The sequence below is a fragment of the Lissotriton helveticus genome, chromosome 3_1 (genome assembly GCF_964261635.1).
Source record: "Lissotriton helveticus chromosome 3_1, aLisHel1.1, whole genome shotgun sequence".
Classification (NCBI taxonomy): domain Eukaryota; kingdom Metazoa; phylum Chordata; class Amphibia; order Caudata; family Salamandridae; genus Lissotriton; species Lissotriton helveticus.
The window spans coordinates 1041777218-1041791905 of NC_136061.1; the positions used below are offsets into that span (position 1 = coordinate 1041777218).

Here is a 14688-nt window from a genome sequence, read left to right on the forward strand (position 1 = left end):
TCCGCACTGGTGTTGGAAAGTGGACGGGCTCATTTGGCATAGGTCACGGCCTAATGCAAATGAGCCTCTGCAACCAAAAGTGGTGGGGTGGGGCAGGGGGCGAGGGAGGAGCAGGGGATGGGGGTGCAGGGGAGGGGGGACGAGGGACTGTCTATAATAATAATATATATATTTTTAGGTTTCGCCTGGCGAAAGCTGCGCACTGTGCAGCTTTTCGGCGCAGGCGAAATCCTAATGAGTTCAATATGTGGGGCTTTGTTCCGCCTCTGTCTTTCATTGGCTAGCTCCATAAATGGAGGCTAGCCATTGGAAGACATAGCCGTCCGTCATTGTGCGAGGCGACTCGTGGGCGTTCCGGCAAATTTTTCCCTTTGTGCACGTCATTCTGGCCAAACACGCCCCCGAATCGCCTCGCCATCGCCTCGCCTTCCTGCACCGGCTGATGCGTGATTTGTGGATTACTGCACGCACGAAGACTCTCAGTCCTCTGTCTAGCTCACGCACTCGCCGTCCCTGGCTGTGACGCGTTCTGCTCTGCGGAAGGGTTGGATCATAGCCTCTTTGGGATGCGGCCGGACTCGAGTATGCGGGCAGCAGCCGCAGGTAAGCCGACATCGACAAGGGAAAGCGTCCGAACTGAGTGGGTAGTTCCTGGCTTTTTGTGAGAAGCGGGATGAAACTGCGCGAAGGGCGGGACTTTTTGTCGGGTGCAACTGTAACCGACGTCTGCACGTGTGTTGAATACAGGGAACCGACCCTGCCCTCACACCCACTGTGTGTGAATGACTGCAGGCAATGGCTTCAGCTTAGATACTTGTTCACTTAAGCTGGCACTGAATTTAACCACACCAGCTGAGGTGACGTTTAACCCCTTCGACGCTCATGACGAGCTGGGCTCGTCATGAGGTAGCCTCCTCGCACGCTCATGACGAGCCCAGCTCGTCATGTAAAGTGCGAATCCGCAAAATCCAGCGTACGGGGGGGAATCATGCCGCACGCATGCGGTTAAGTGCACAAAGCTGGGCGAGGATGTGGCCGAATGGCTAGAGCGGTCGACCTGAAAGCTGGGTAACCAGATTCAAGTCTCAGCAGGGACCTTCAACATCCTGTGATTTTGTGCAAATCACCTAATCTCCCCATGCCTACCAAAAATTGAATGTGTCCGTAAGTAATGCGACTGGTGCTCATGTTAAGCGGTATGATACCGTTGGGTCAAGTACGCGCTTGCAAAACTCAAAAAAGCCGGGTGAGAGTGAGTTTTCTGAAGGCACATGAACCCCCCCCCCAAAAAAAAATGGCACACAGAACTCTGATCATGTTGACGGGTATGCCAACATGTGAACCCACTTTCAAGGGGGTTTTCCAAACTTATCAAGCTCCCTCTCTAACAATAAAGCTGGTTTTGACCTATGTTAGATTAAAGTTCCCATGCGACGTTGAAGTACCTGTGCTCAAATTACTTTGTGTGTGCATGGTTTATGCTTGTACGCAAAAGGTCAACTGTGCATAAGGACTGCCATGGCGTCGACGGGGCTAGGGATTAATGGGACATAATACCAGGTTTCAGTTGCGCACAAAATAATCCAGTGTACAATAAGAGATCGTCTCACATGTGGACATGAATACCACTGACAGAGCATATACCAATCCCTCGCCTAGCATTAAGAACGTCTTTCACAGGCGCGGGGCTTTCATTTTCAATACTTAAAAAACAAAACATTGATTGGAGGTGTGTGAGCCACTGAAAGTTCGAGCCAGGCTCTGGCTCAGCTCGAGTTTCTGTTGGAACCTCGAGCCCTTAACGAGCCGAGCTTTCATGTGGCTGCTGCCTGCCTCTCTCTACCTCCCAGGTTGTGGCGCTATGGCATGAGCTGCCGACTGAGGACCTTCATCACAGGATAATTACTGTCCTCTTACATTTATTATTCTCAGTGCAGAGTACATTTGCATGGTCCCTTGTGATGGAAATTACTTAACTTGCCAGAAGGGAGTTGTTATGTGCCCCACAGGTCCCATGGAGGCAGGGTGATGAGCCCTCCACATCCCACCAGGTCTCACACAGCACATGTGAAGCTCCCTGCATGCACTGCACTCAATAACACCAAAACAAAGGCTGGTGCAATACTTGCTGTGTTGGCCTTTTGCTTCCTGATCCATTATAAGGGTGCACAGACATAATATCGACTCCAAAATATCGTTTGGACAGAATATCGAGTTTTAAATATCGTTTGGACAAAATATCGACAGGACAGAATATCGACAGTCAAAATATCGTTTTTAAGGTAAGTGAAGTAATATCGACTGTAAATAATATAGAAAGTGAAAATATCCAAGTATATAATCTAGATAGTAAAAAATATCGTTTTTTAAATAATATTTAATTATTTACAGTGTTTTTATGTTATAATATGTGTGAAAAGTGTCATTTTATGTTATAATTATTTTTAATTAATGATTTTTTTGTAATTATTGTGTAATTTTATTCTGTAGCGGGTTGTGGGTTTATAGGGGAATAGGGTGGGAAGTAATTTAATTATAATTAATTAAATATGTACATTTATTAATTGGTAGTAATAATTAATTAATTGGTAATTAAATAATATTTGTTAATTATTTAAAATTTAATTGATAATGAATTTAATTTAATTGATTAATTGCTAATTATGTAAATAAAAATAATTTATTTCCTGTAGCGGGTTGTGGGTTTATAGGGGAATAGGGTGGGAAGTAATTTAATTATAATTAATTAAATATGTAAATGTATTAATTGGTAGTAATATTTAATTAATTGGTAATTAAATAATATTTGTTAATTATTTAAAATGTAATTGGTAATTAATTTAATTTAATTGATTAATTGCTAATTATGTTAAATTAAAGGGGTATTTTTAGGGTTCAGGGTCAGTTTTTGGTTTTTGGGTAAAGGGGTATTTTTAGGGTTCAGGGTCAGTTTTTAGTTTTTGGGTAAAGGGGTATTTTTTGGGTTCAGGGTCAGTTTTTAGTTTTTGGGTAAAGGGGTATTTTTAGGGTTCAGGGTCAGTTTTTAGTTTTTTGGGTAAAGGGGTATTTTTAGGGTTCAGGGTCAGTTTTTAGTTTTTGGGTAAAGGGGTGTTTTTAGGGTTCAGGGTCAGTTTTTAGTTTTTGGGTAAAGGGGTATTTTTAGGGTTCAGGGTCAGTTTTTAGTTTTTGGGTAAAGGGGTATTTTTAGGGTTCAGGGTCAGTTTTTAGTTTTTGGGTTAAGGGGTATTTTTAGGGTTCAGGGTCAGTTTTGGGTTTTTGGGTAAAGGGGTATTTTTAGGGTTCAGGGTCAGTTTTTAGTTTTTGGGTAAAGGGGTATTTTTAGGGTTCAGGGTCAGTTTTGGGGTTTTGGGTAAAGGGTTTTTTTTAGGGTTCAGGGTCAGTTTTGGGTTTTTGGGGTACAGGGGTACAGTGTAAAAAGAAAGTAAAATTAAATTTACATTAATTTAATTTAATGAAATTAAATTAAATTAAATTATATTAAATTAATTTTAAATAATTTATATTATAAAAATTATTATATACTTACCAATACTTACGTTGTAATGGTAGTGCGTTGTAAAAGTTGCGTTGTAACGTCATATATCCACTGTTGCACTCCTTGGAGTGGGAATAGTAATTTTAACCCCTACGCTATCCAACGCTTTCCCTACTGTTGCACCCACTGGAGTGGGAATAGTAATTTTTACTCTATTGTATTTGTACGTTAATAATATTGGCTATTATTTAATTAAATTTTGTTACTATATATATATATGTTTTAAGAAATATGATTAAAAAAATATTATTTTTTTTACTTTCATTAATTATTTAATTATTAAAAGTTATTTTAAGTATTGTTAAGTATATTTTAGTAATTCATTTTTTATATTAATGTAATTAAACATTGTTTTTATTAAAGTCGATATTTTTTACAACGATATTTTTGTAAACGATATTTTTAACTCGATATTTTTGTACTTACCTGTTTGTAGATAGAAACTCGATATTTTGTCTCTCGATATTTTCTCAACGATATTTTTGTTGGTCGATATTCTGTCCCTCGATATTATTTCAGTGATCCATTATAAGGATTGGCTAATCCGCACTGGTGTTGGAAAGTGGACGGGCTCATTTGCATAGGTCACGGCCTAATGCAAATGAGCCTCTGCAACCAAAAGTGGTGGGGTGGGGCAGGGGGCGAGGGAGGAGCAGGGGATGGGGGTGCAGGGGAGGGGGGACGAGGGACTGTCTATAATAATAATATATATATTTTTAGGTTTCGCCTGGCGAAAGCTGCGCACTGTGCAGCTTTTCGGCACAGGCGAAATCCTAATGAGTTCAATATGTGGGGCTTTGTTCCGCCTCTGTCTTTCATTGGCTAGCTCCATAAATGGAGGCTAGCCATTGGAAGACATAGCCGTCCGTCATTGTGCGAGGCGACTCGTGGGCGTTCCGGCAAATTTTTCCCTTTGTGCACGTCATTCTGGCCAAACACGCCCCCGAATCGCCTCGCCATCGCCTCGCCTTCCTGCACCGGCTGATGCGTGATTTGTGGATTACTGCACGCACGAAGACTCTCAGTCCTCTGTCTAGCTCACGCACTCGCTGTCCCTGGCTGTGACGCGTTCTGCTCTGCGGAAGGGTTGGATCATAGCCTCTTTGGGATGCGGCCGGACTCGAGTATGCGGGCAGCAGCCGCAGGTAAGCCGACATCGACAAGGGAAAGCGTCCGAACCGAGTGGGTAGTTCCTGGCTTTTTGTGAGAAGCGGGATGAAACTGCGCGAAGGGCGGGACTTTTTGTCGGGTGCAACTGTAACCGACGTCTGCACGTGTGTTGAATACAGGGAACCGACCCTGCCCTCACACCCACTGTGTGTGAATGACTGCGGGCAATGGCTTCAGCTTAGATACTTGTTCACTTAAGCTGGCACTGAATTTAACCACACCAGCCGAGGTGACGTTTAAGTGCACAAAGCTGGGCGAGGATGTGGCCGAATGGCTAGAGCGGTCGACCTGAAAGCTGGGTAACCAGATTCAAGTCTCAGCAGGGACCTTCAACATCCTGTGATTTTGTGCAAATCACCTAATCTCCCCATGCCTACCAGAAATTGAATGTGTCCGTAAGTAATGCGACTGGTGCTCATGTTAAGCGGTATGATACCGTTGGGTCAAGTACGCGCTTGCAAAACTCAAAAAAGCCGGGTGAGAGTGAGTTTTCTGAAGGCACATGAACCCCCCCCCCAAAAAAAAATGGCACACAGAACTCTGATCATGTTGACGGGTATGCCAACATGTGAACCCACTTTCAAGGGGGTTTTCCAAACGTATCAAGCTCCCTCTCTAACAATAAAGCTGGTTTTGACCTATGTTAGATTAAAGTTCCCATGCGACGTTGAAGTACCTGTGCTCAAATTACTTTGTGTGTGCATGGTTTATGCTTGTACGCAAAAGGTCAACTGTGCATAAGGACTGCCATGGCGTCGACGGGGCTAGGGATTAATGGGACATAATACCAGGTTTCAGTTGCGCACAAAATAATCCAGTGTACAATAAGAGATCGTCTCACATGTGGACATGAATACCACTGACAGAGCATATACCAATCCCTCGCCTAGCATTAAGAACGTCTTTCACAGGCGCGGGGCTTTCATTTTCAATACTTAAAAAACAAAACATTGATTGGAGGTGTGTGAGCCACTGAAAGTTCGAGCCAGGCTCTGGCTCAGCTCGAGTTTCTGTTGGAACCTCGAGCCCTTAACGAGCCGAGCTTTCATGTGGCTGCTGCCTGCCTCTCTCTACCTCCCAGGTTGTGGCGCTATGGCAGGAGCTGCCGACTGAGGACCTTCGGAACTAGTTTCTTATCTCGGCTTAACATCCTGTGATTCTGGGCTAATCACTTAATCTCCTCATGCCTGTAAGCAACTTGAGCCATGCAACTGGTGATCATGCAAAGCGCTCCAATGCCATCTGGTCCAGATCACCCTGTATGATAACTCAAAAAATGTAGGTGTAAAAACAAAACCTTAACACAGAAAGACACACGGATAAGCCATTTCCTGTATGATTGGTAGAAAGTGAAACCAGAAATCCTGGATAAATCCCGACTCTCCTGCTTAAATTGCGAGATTTTCGGAAAATATTGTATTCGACCAACGCTCTTTTTTTCAACATTATCGCATATGTATATGTGAATTTCGAATGCCATTTGTAGAAAAACCTATTGTGCTTAATGTCATAGACTATAATGTTGTTCTTCAATAATCTGGGCCATGTACAGTGTTTACATGATAATTGTCTTGCCACTGATGGTTTGTGTTTACACGTGCCATTTTTTATAAGTGAATGACAAAACCAATAGGTCTCACCTACATGAGATATTGCTTTTGTCAATGTTTTTTTAGCCATGTTGTACAGCAGTATTGTTGCTCTGCAGAAATACCTGAACTTATTTTAAAACCCCACTATGATGCAGTCAGCACTGTCAACGTCATAGCGCTTTTTTTATTGCTGGCAGGAGGCGGGGTGGGGCAGGAGCCAACACTGAAGTGGAGTGAAGGCAACAGGTAGGGCGGAAGACGTGGGTAGAAAACGCTTAAAAGTGGGCAGTGGTGTCTAGTGTCCATGTAATAGCTCGTCCGTAGGGTACAATAGGTCTCACATTTGCGAGAGATTAAGCTATGGCAATGTAAATGACAATGCCATTTATTTATCGGTTTTCAAAACCAACACTTAAATACAAATTTTGTCATTTACAATGCCAATAGCTCTAACTTTTCCAAAGGCGAAACCATTGCATTGTAAATGCTTGTTTAAGTTAATCTTACCTGTTGCTGGACGCGTCGCACGTCGCGCCTCAGAGTGCTGGGACTGCCTTGTCCCTGCTGACAATTTGACTACGTCACAGACTCCCTGCTCAATCCCCGCGCCCGAGCTGGCTGGAAAGCTGCTCTGCTCAGGGAAACTGTAGGGTTTCTCTAACCCTGCTGTTCCATACAGCCGGTTTAGAGAAACTTAAGTGCACATGTGTGTTTTGGTCGGCCTGAGATGGTCGGCCAAACACACATGAGCACTTAGGGAGTGCACGCAGCACTCCTTCTCCCCCTCCCATGCATTTGCCCCGCCATTCCCTGCACATGCTGGCTGAGCCAGCGGCTTAAAAAGAAAACAATAATGAAATATTGTTTTTTTTGCTGCTGGCTCTGAGCTTGTGAGGCGACGCTCCTCCGCCATTGCGGAGGAGCCGCTCATGTCAACCAGTCCACCAATCCAGAGGAAAGGCTGTGTGTGCAGTTAGTGGAGGATTTTTGTCCGGTGATACAGGCGAGCCATTATGTGCTACAAATGATATTGTCCACCGCTGTCATAAATGGCTCCGAGAGGGTGTTATGGAATCTTCATTTGGGCTGTTTATTAGGTGGGACTGAGAATGTTAATGGCATTATTGATCAGGGTGGAGTCCTGAATGTACATCCTTGCTGAAATCGAATTAAGAATTGATTGAATCTTTCACGCACGCCTGATAAAATTAGATGGCATCCTATTAATTGGACAAGACCACACAATAAGGAGTGCCGCTTTTTACTAGAAACAAACTTCTGTGGATGCAGAAAGATGGGTTGATATGCAAGATATTGAAATTGAACTTTGTAGCAAGATTTATTTGAATATTCATCTTTAATAGGCTTTTAAAGCGTTCAGCCCTGATGAATGGAAACCACATTAAATATCCTTTATTGAACAGATTACTTCCCTAGAATCTGAACTATGCAAGACATAAAAAGGAACACATTCCCTCCCTCGGCAAGGCACTGATGGATTTAAATGATATCACATTTCTGAAGGAATGCCGATTTTCTTTACTAATAAAACATAAGTGCAGGGAAAAGTAATATATTTTGAGTTATGGTTTCTGTTTTATCACAGGGACTGCAACCGATTAGTCAAAACAAATCCTATATACCCTTACCAATGTTTTAAAGTACATTGAGTGGTGCTGTTCAGCTGTCAGCAGCACCAGCCAGTATTTCCTGCGATGAAGACGGGATGGCAGATGCAAGTGCGACCAAGGCACCGTCCTCCTCGGGTATGGGGTCGGCCGCTGCCAGCGCTTTGTAATAATCGTCTTCTTTGTCCAACACTTTGATGTGACTATGACAGAAAGAGAGAACAGGATGAATCTGTAAAACTAGTCTCTTTGAAGATCAATACTGCTCCACAAAATAAGGTTTCTTTAAATTCAATATTGCTTGAATCCAATGAATAAATGTTAAATGGGGCCAGATTGCAGAGATTCAGGGGCCTAGCCATCACTAGCGTAGCAAATGCATTTGCACCCGGGCCACAGTCGCGAGCGGTGCCACACTAATTATTGCTTTTTTTTAATCCCCAAAAGGGAAGCCACAGTGGGCTTTTTTTGTCTTGCATTAGGAACATGTCTTCCTTACTAAGCTGCTGTGAAAATGCACCTGGGCGGTGCTGGTGCAGTTTTGCGTGTACCGTTTTAAATTACATAGTTTGCACTTGTTATGGTGCTGTTTAAACCAATGTTAGGAGCAATGGATCAGTATAAAATGTTGTTAGTGCTGTGGTTTGGTAGAGCAAATGTTGGTGCAGTCTGTGTAATGGTGGCTCTAAATTGCTCGTGCACTGCACTGGTGCAACCGAACTAATTCAGCCTCTGGTGTGAAGGGGATACATCATCAATCGCTGGGGCCCTCATCTGGCTCTGATTTTAAGTGATGTAATGAATTCTGATATATGCAGTGGCTTCTGTTACCACACATATGGGAATTCCGAATACAATAGTAATTACTGCACCTCCTGCAATTTTCCGTTGGTCAATTTTCGCAGGTCAAAAATGCCCAAATTAACAGGGTGAACATATAAATACAGATACAGGCAGAATTTGGTGCACTAAGCAATGGATTACACGCCATTCCCCATTATCCGAGAGAAAAGTCAAAATGGGAGGTCGCTTCTGTGACTAGTAAATACATCACCCCAAGGTTTCCGTATTTTTTGGGTGGTGTATACACCTTACCTGATTCGGGCCCACTTTTAACCTGGGCCGCCACGTGTTGTCATTTTATACCTGGTCTTCTTGGGGAGACTTTTGCAAGACCTTTTTAAGGTTGATTTACATTTTCCCCTTTTGACAAATTAGCTACAGATCCATAGCTTTTCTGCCACTGTCAGAATGTTTCATGCTCAGCAATGTCTTTAGAAAGCCCAGTCAGTGTATTCACAGGCCCCTCAAAGGGCTTCTTCTGTTCGGAGTGGCTCAGAACTTGGAAGGAAGATATTTACCCAAGTTTTCTTGGCTTCCTCTTGCTCCCTTGATATTCGAGTGTTCCCTGTGGACAAAGCCAAGAACACTGAGTCAAAGCAAAGCAGCAAGTTGTTAATTTTTAATTCAAAGTGATTTTGTGTTGAACGCAAGCAGATGCTGATAATATCAGAAGTCACAGCATAATTTTTTTTGATCAAAGGGCTCAAGTGAGCCTGATGAAGCCTGCATCTTGCTCTTCTTTGATAAACCACATCAATTATTCACCGTGAAGGCAGACATCCTGACATGAAAGCAACAGATAAAGAGCATAAGCACATGCTCAGGAGCAGAGCTGAATAATGTGGGGGTGGGGCCGAGGAGCCCGGGCGGGGGCCTGGGCCAGCACAGGTGTTAATAGAATAATTATGAACTGGAAACAAAGTCAGCCAAACATATTTCTTAGCGCTTTGAACTCACGTTAAGCTGGTTGTAGTACATGTTGTCCTCGGGGCTGTTCAGCATTTTGGGTGGCTGGCTGCGGCGCCTCGGTGTTCTCTGTTTCTGTTCAGTGCAGTTTCCTGAACCTGTCGGGAGAAGGAGCATCATTCAGGTGCTGCGGGTCTAGCAGGAGGAGACACTTCCAAAACTAGGACCCTGTCAAATTCATAATCAACAAGAGAAACTCGAATTTCGATAAAGTGGTCACTTACCAAAATGTCAAAACATTTGACACTTGCCAAAATTGACACTTGCCAAAGTGTCAAAATGAGCAAAGCCATGGCATGTTGTCTTTCTAGACCACACAGACCCTTCTTTGGATGTAATTGTGAAAGCACTCAGGTCTAAACAAACTCTGTTCGACCTGCGGGGCCTAAAAACGAATGGGCCTCATTTACAAGAAACTGACTCATCAGCATTGATGCGTCAGTTTCCTTGCGTCTGCGCCAAATGACTTTGCGACACTATAGATGCGCTGTATTTACAATACAGGACTCCATGGCGCAAGGATTTAACAGCTGCGTCAGAAATTCTGACACATCTGTTGGCCCAGAAGTGGTGTATTGCTGGAGTTGATTGTAACACTTACGCAACTCCAGCAGAGCGTCAGAACTCATAGACAAGTCCCATTGTAAAAGCCCTGCGTCAATCCTTATGCCTGGTCTGAGCAGGCGTAGCGATTTTGACACAGTCAAGTCATAGAGTGACACAGTGAAATGTTGTAAATTTCACTACGCCACTTCTACGTAGCTTTTTCGCGTAGGAACGCCTACCCAGCATACATTATACCTGGCGCAGGTATAATGTGACACGGAGCTCTACAATCTGACGCGTTGGACCCAATGTGTTACTTTGTAGATATGGAGCAGAGTGGCGCAATGATTGCACCGCTGCATCACAAAAAAGCGACTCAGCGGTGGAGCAAGGGGCTGGTAAATAAGCCCTGAATGTTTTATTTGCACTCATTTACTTGGTCTAAAACTATGATGCATACACCTACCCAAATATGGCATAACGCGTTCAAGTTCGAAAATAGTTTATGTGATGCATCTTTTGCACGAGTCAGACAGCTGAGTAAGTTAGAAAAAAATATGTTATAGATAGAGGATTCATAGAGATGGCTAACCAAACAAAGGCCACGTGGTATGGAGGAAAAAGTGATGCGAAAGGTTGATTATGTCGAAGCTTTGTCAAAGGTTTTTTGACTTTTTAAACCGAAAATGAGCAAGAGTGGATTTTAGAGCCAAAGGCAAAGCGTTCTAAAGGGTGGGGGCTAGTACTAAAAAAAGACCATCCACCTAAACAGGCTTTATGAAATCTGTGAACTGAAACCACAATTAGCAGACTTGGACGGAGGGGTATGTTAGGTATGTGTCTGACCAAAAGAGAAACAAAGAGACAGGAGGAAGGTTCATAGAAAAACCTCACAAGAGTTTGACGGAAAACCGAAACTGAATGCACAAAGCTCTCATAGGCAACACAGGCAATACTCCTCATTTTTCCAATCTGATAAACGTTTTACATATAATATGAAAAAAGTGCTGTAATGCCGTGAAGTTCCGCCAGCAGCGGAGTCTAAGTCACGGTGCTCCCACTGATTTTTAGCACAGGAAGTTTGTCCCGCACTTAAAAATCAGTGTGAATAGCATTACGCCTTGCGCCAGAGAGCGCTGCTGCTTTCTGCCGCTTGAGGAGACATTCTACTCGAGCAGCAGCTTCATCAATGCGAATGGCAGATTTCTTAAAGTGAGCAATCATGCCTGGGCTGGATTGTCCGTGATAAGAAATCTCGCCGGGAGGTAGTCTAGTGCGTGATTTTTCTCATGAGCGAGCGCTTGAGAGAAAAAAAAAAAATCTTCCCCCACCCCTATTCAGGATTAGTGGTGGCCGAAACTCTCAGAATTTCACTCCACGGAATTCCGCGGACTTACATAAAAATTCTGTGCGAATTCACGGAGTTCCACCAATGGGCAAAAATTATGCATGTTGCGCTGCTCGCGCTACAGTTTAGCACCAGTAGCACACGCAGCACTGAAAAATCGGCATTAATGGCACCATGCAGTGTACAAGAACACATGGCCATTTCAGTTGATTTTGCTGCCGCTCCAGTAGTAAATACACTTGAGCGACAGCATATCAACTCAAGAAGCAGGCCTCTGATCGCAACAGATCGCCACCACCCTTGTCTGCCTGTATTAGAAAATGAGACTAGAGGACGCCAAATCTTGCTTGCCGGAAAAAAAATCCTGTCATGCTGCTATTGACAGTATTTGGCTGGAACTCCACGTTACAAGAGTAACATAGAGTTGCCACATTCCGCTGATTCTGTGGGCAGAATGAAACATTCCACCCACCCCTATTTAGGACTATATTTTCTCCTATTTCTTTCATTAGAGAATGTCAGTAGGTCTTAGAACACACGATATAGTGGAGCGAACAAGGGCCAGTAATGGCCGGCACAGACCTGCTCCAGCAATTTTGTTTTTACATCTTTAGTTTTATTTTTAATTAACAAGCCAGGCATAAAGACACAGTAAACACACCATATCAAGCGGTGGCATCCTAAGTTCATGTCATAAGGGCATAGTCAGTGGAATATGTGTCTATCTCGTAGCATCTCAGTCATCAAATGAGATTAATCTACCAACCAGATTGTAAATCCCACATCAATTTCAAATTTCCCGTTCCAGTCCATCGACTTGGCTCACCCCACCATTTTAGGAGGTGTCATTAGGTGCCGCTAGACTGGCGTGCAGAGGAGTCCAGATATCTTTGGGTATGGAGTTGGGGATGGGAAGGAGTTCATTATAAAAATCCACCTTTTCTGCGCATGTGGTAAGGTCTTGGATTCACTGTGTGTATCTGGGGACAGTTTTATTTCCAATGCATGATCACCATACGCTTGGCAAGCAGCAGGGCAAAAGCAGCACATTTTTGAGGAGTTGGTCCATCTTTGATGTAGCCCATCAAGGCTACCATTGGAGTTATTTCCAATTCTCGGGTGGTCATCTCTCAAAGTTCATTTGCAAGTTTCTGCCAATAGGAGTTGCTTCCAGGGCATAACCAAGCCATGTGGATGAATCCCACAGCTGGGGTGAAACAGCAACAACATGTTGAGTCTGATAAGGGGACATACCGTACCATAGCCACAGGAGTATAGAAAGAATCAGAGGTGGATGAATCTGAAACGACCATTCATGGAGATGTGTTTGATCTGTTCACAACAATATGTCCACTGTGCATTGGTTATGGGGTGTCCCAGCTCATATTCCCACCCTTCCTTCACAGGGAGCATTGTGTTTGGGAATGCTAGTATAGCTGCGTTGTGCATTTGAGTGATCAGCCTATTTGGAATTGGGTTAGTGATAAGCATTGTGAGCAGTGGCCACTCAGTTAGTTTTGTTGGGGAGGATGGATAAAGTTCTTTTAGAGACTGGAGTAGACAGTGACGGATGTATGACGTTACAACGCATACTTTTACCACGCCTACCATTACCACACATTTTTTACAACGCAGGATCCATTACAACGCATAACATTACAATGCATGTATTTACAACGCAGGTACCTTTACAACGCATACCATTACAACGTAAGTATTGGTAAGTATATAATATTTTTTAAAATGTAATTTAATTCAAATTAATATAATGTAATTTAATTTAATTTAATTAATTTAATTTAATTTAATTTAATTTAATTAATGTAATTTAATTTAATCAATTTGATTTAATGTAATTTAAATTTAATTATATTTACTTTTTACCCTGTACCCCTTTACCCAAAAACCCAAAACTGACCCTGAACTAACCCTGGGCGGGCGGCTACGCTCCGTGCACGGAGTGTGCGTAGTGCCGGCTTCTACGCATTTTGCGTAGCAGGCGTAGAATCCGGCACTACGCACACGCCGCAGACGGAGCGTAGCTGGCCGCCACCCGCCTCCCTCCCGCCCTCCCTAAATACTTTAAATTAATAGTGTAAAAGAATTAAAACGCACTTACCTTGCCCGCCGCGTCCCCGGGGCTCGCTATCTTCATGGCTGCCGTCTTGTGTATCTAATGCGCATGCGCGGGCGACCGCGCATGCGCATTAGTACACAAGACGGCAGCCATGAAGATAGCGAGCCCCGGGGACGCGGCGGGCAGCGGCGGGCAAGGTAAGTGCGTTTTAATTCTTTTCCACTTTTAATTTAAAGTATTTAGGGAGGGCGGGAGGGAGGCCTGCGGTGCGTAGTGGGGCTACGCGGAGTGCGGAGGTGGGCGTAGTTTCTCGCCCACTTCACGTAGCTCCGCGAAGCCCCACTACGCCCACTACGCCCACTACGCCCAGGGTTACCCTGAACCCTAAAAATACCCCTTTACCCAAAAACCCAAAACTGACCCTAAACCCTAAAAATACCCCTTTACCCAAAAACCCAAAACTGACTCTGAACCCTAAAAATACCCCTTTACCCAAAAACCCAAAACTGACCCTAAACCCTAAAAATACCCCTTTACCCAAAAACCCAAAACTGACCCTGAACCCTAAAAATACCCCTGTACCCCAAAAACCCCAAACTAACCCTGAACCCTAAAAATACCCCTTTACCCAAAAACTGAAAACTGACCCTGAACCCTAAAAATACCCCTTTACCCAAAAACTGAAAACTGACCCTGAACCCTAAAAATACCCCTTTACCCAAAAACTGAAAACTGACCCTGAACCCTAAAAATACCCCTTTACCCAAAAACTGAAAACTGACCCTGAACCCTAAAAATACCCTTTTACCCAAAAACTGAAAACTGACCCTGAACCCTAAAAATACCCCTTTACCCAAAAACTGAAAACTGACCCTGAACCCTAAAAATACCCTTTTACCCAAAAACTGAAAACTGACCCTGAACCCTAAAAATACCCCTTTACCCAAAAACTGAAAACTGAC

At 43.6% G+C, this 14688-nt stretch overlaps 1 protein-coding gene across 1 annotated transcript in view; it reads right to left on the reverse strand.

Moving 5' to 3' along the window:
- The window catches only part of MYO3B (myosin IIIB), a 2563893-nt gene that overhangs the window by 17299 nt on the left and 2531906 nt on the right, over nucleotides 1-14688 (reverse strand). The window contains exons 33-35 of the mRNA XM_078681588.1: nucleotides 9747-9853; nucleotides 9308-9354; nucleotides 7968-8149 (exon numbers count right to left, since the gene is read on the reverse strand). Coding sequence (XP_078537714.1) covers nucleotides 7999-8149; nucleotides 9308-9354; nucleotides 9747-9853 — 305 coding nt within the window. The 3' untranslated portion in view covers nucleotides 7968-7998. The remainder of the gene's footprint in view (nucleotides 1-7967; nucleotides 8150-9307; nucleotides 9355-9746; nucleotides 9854-14688) is intronic.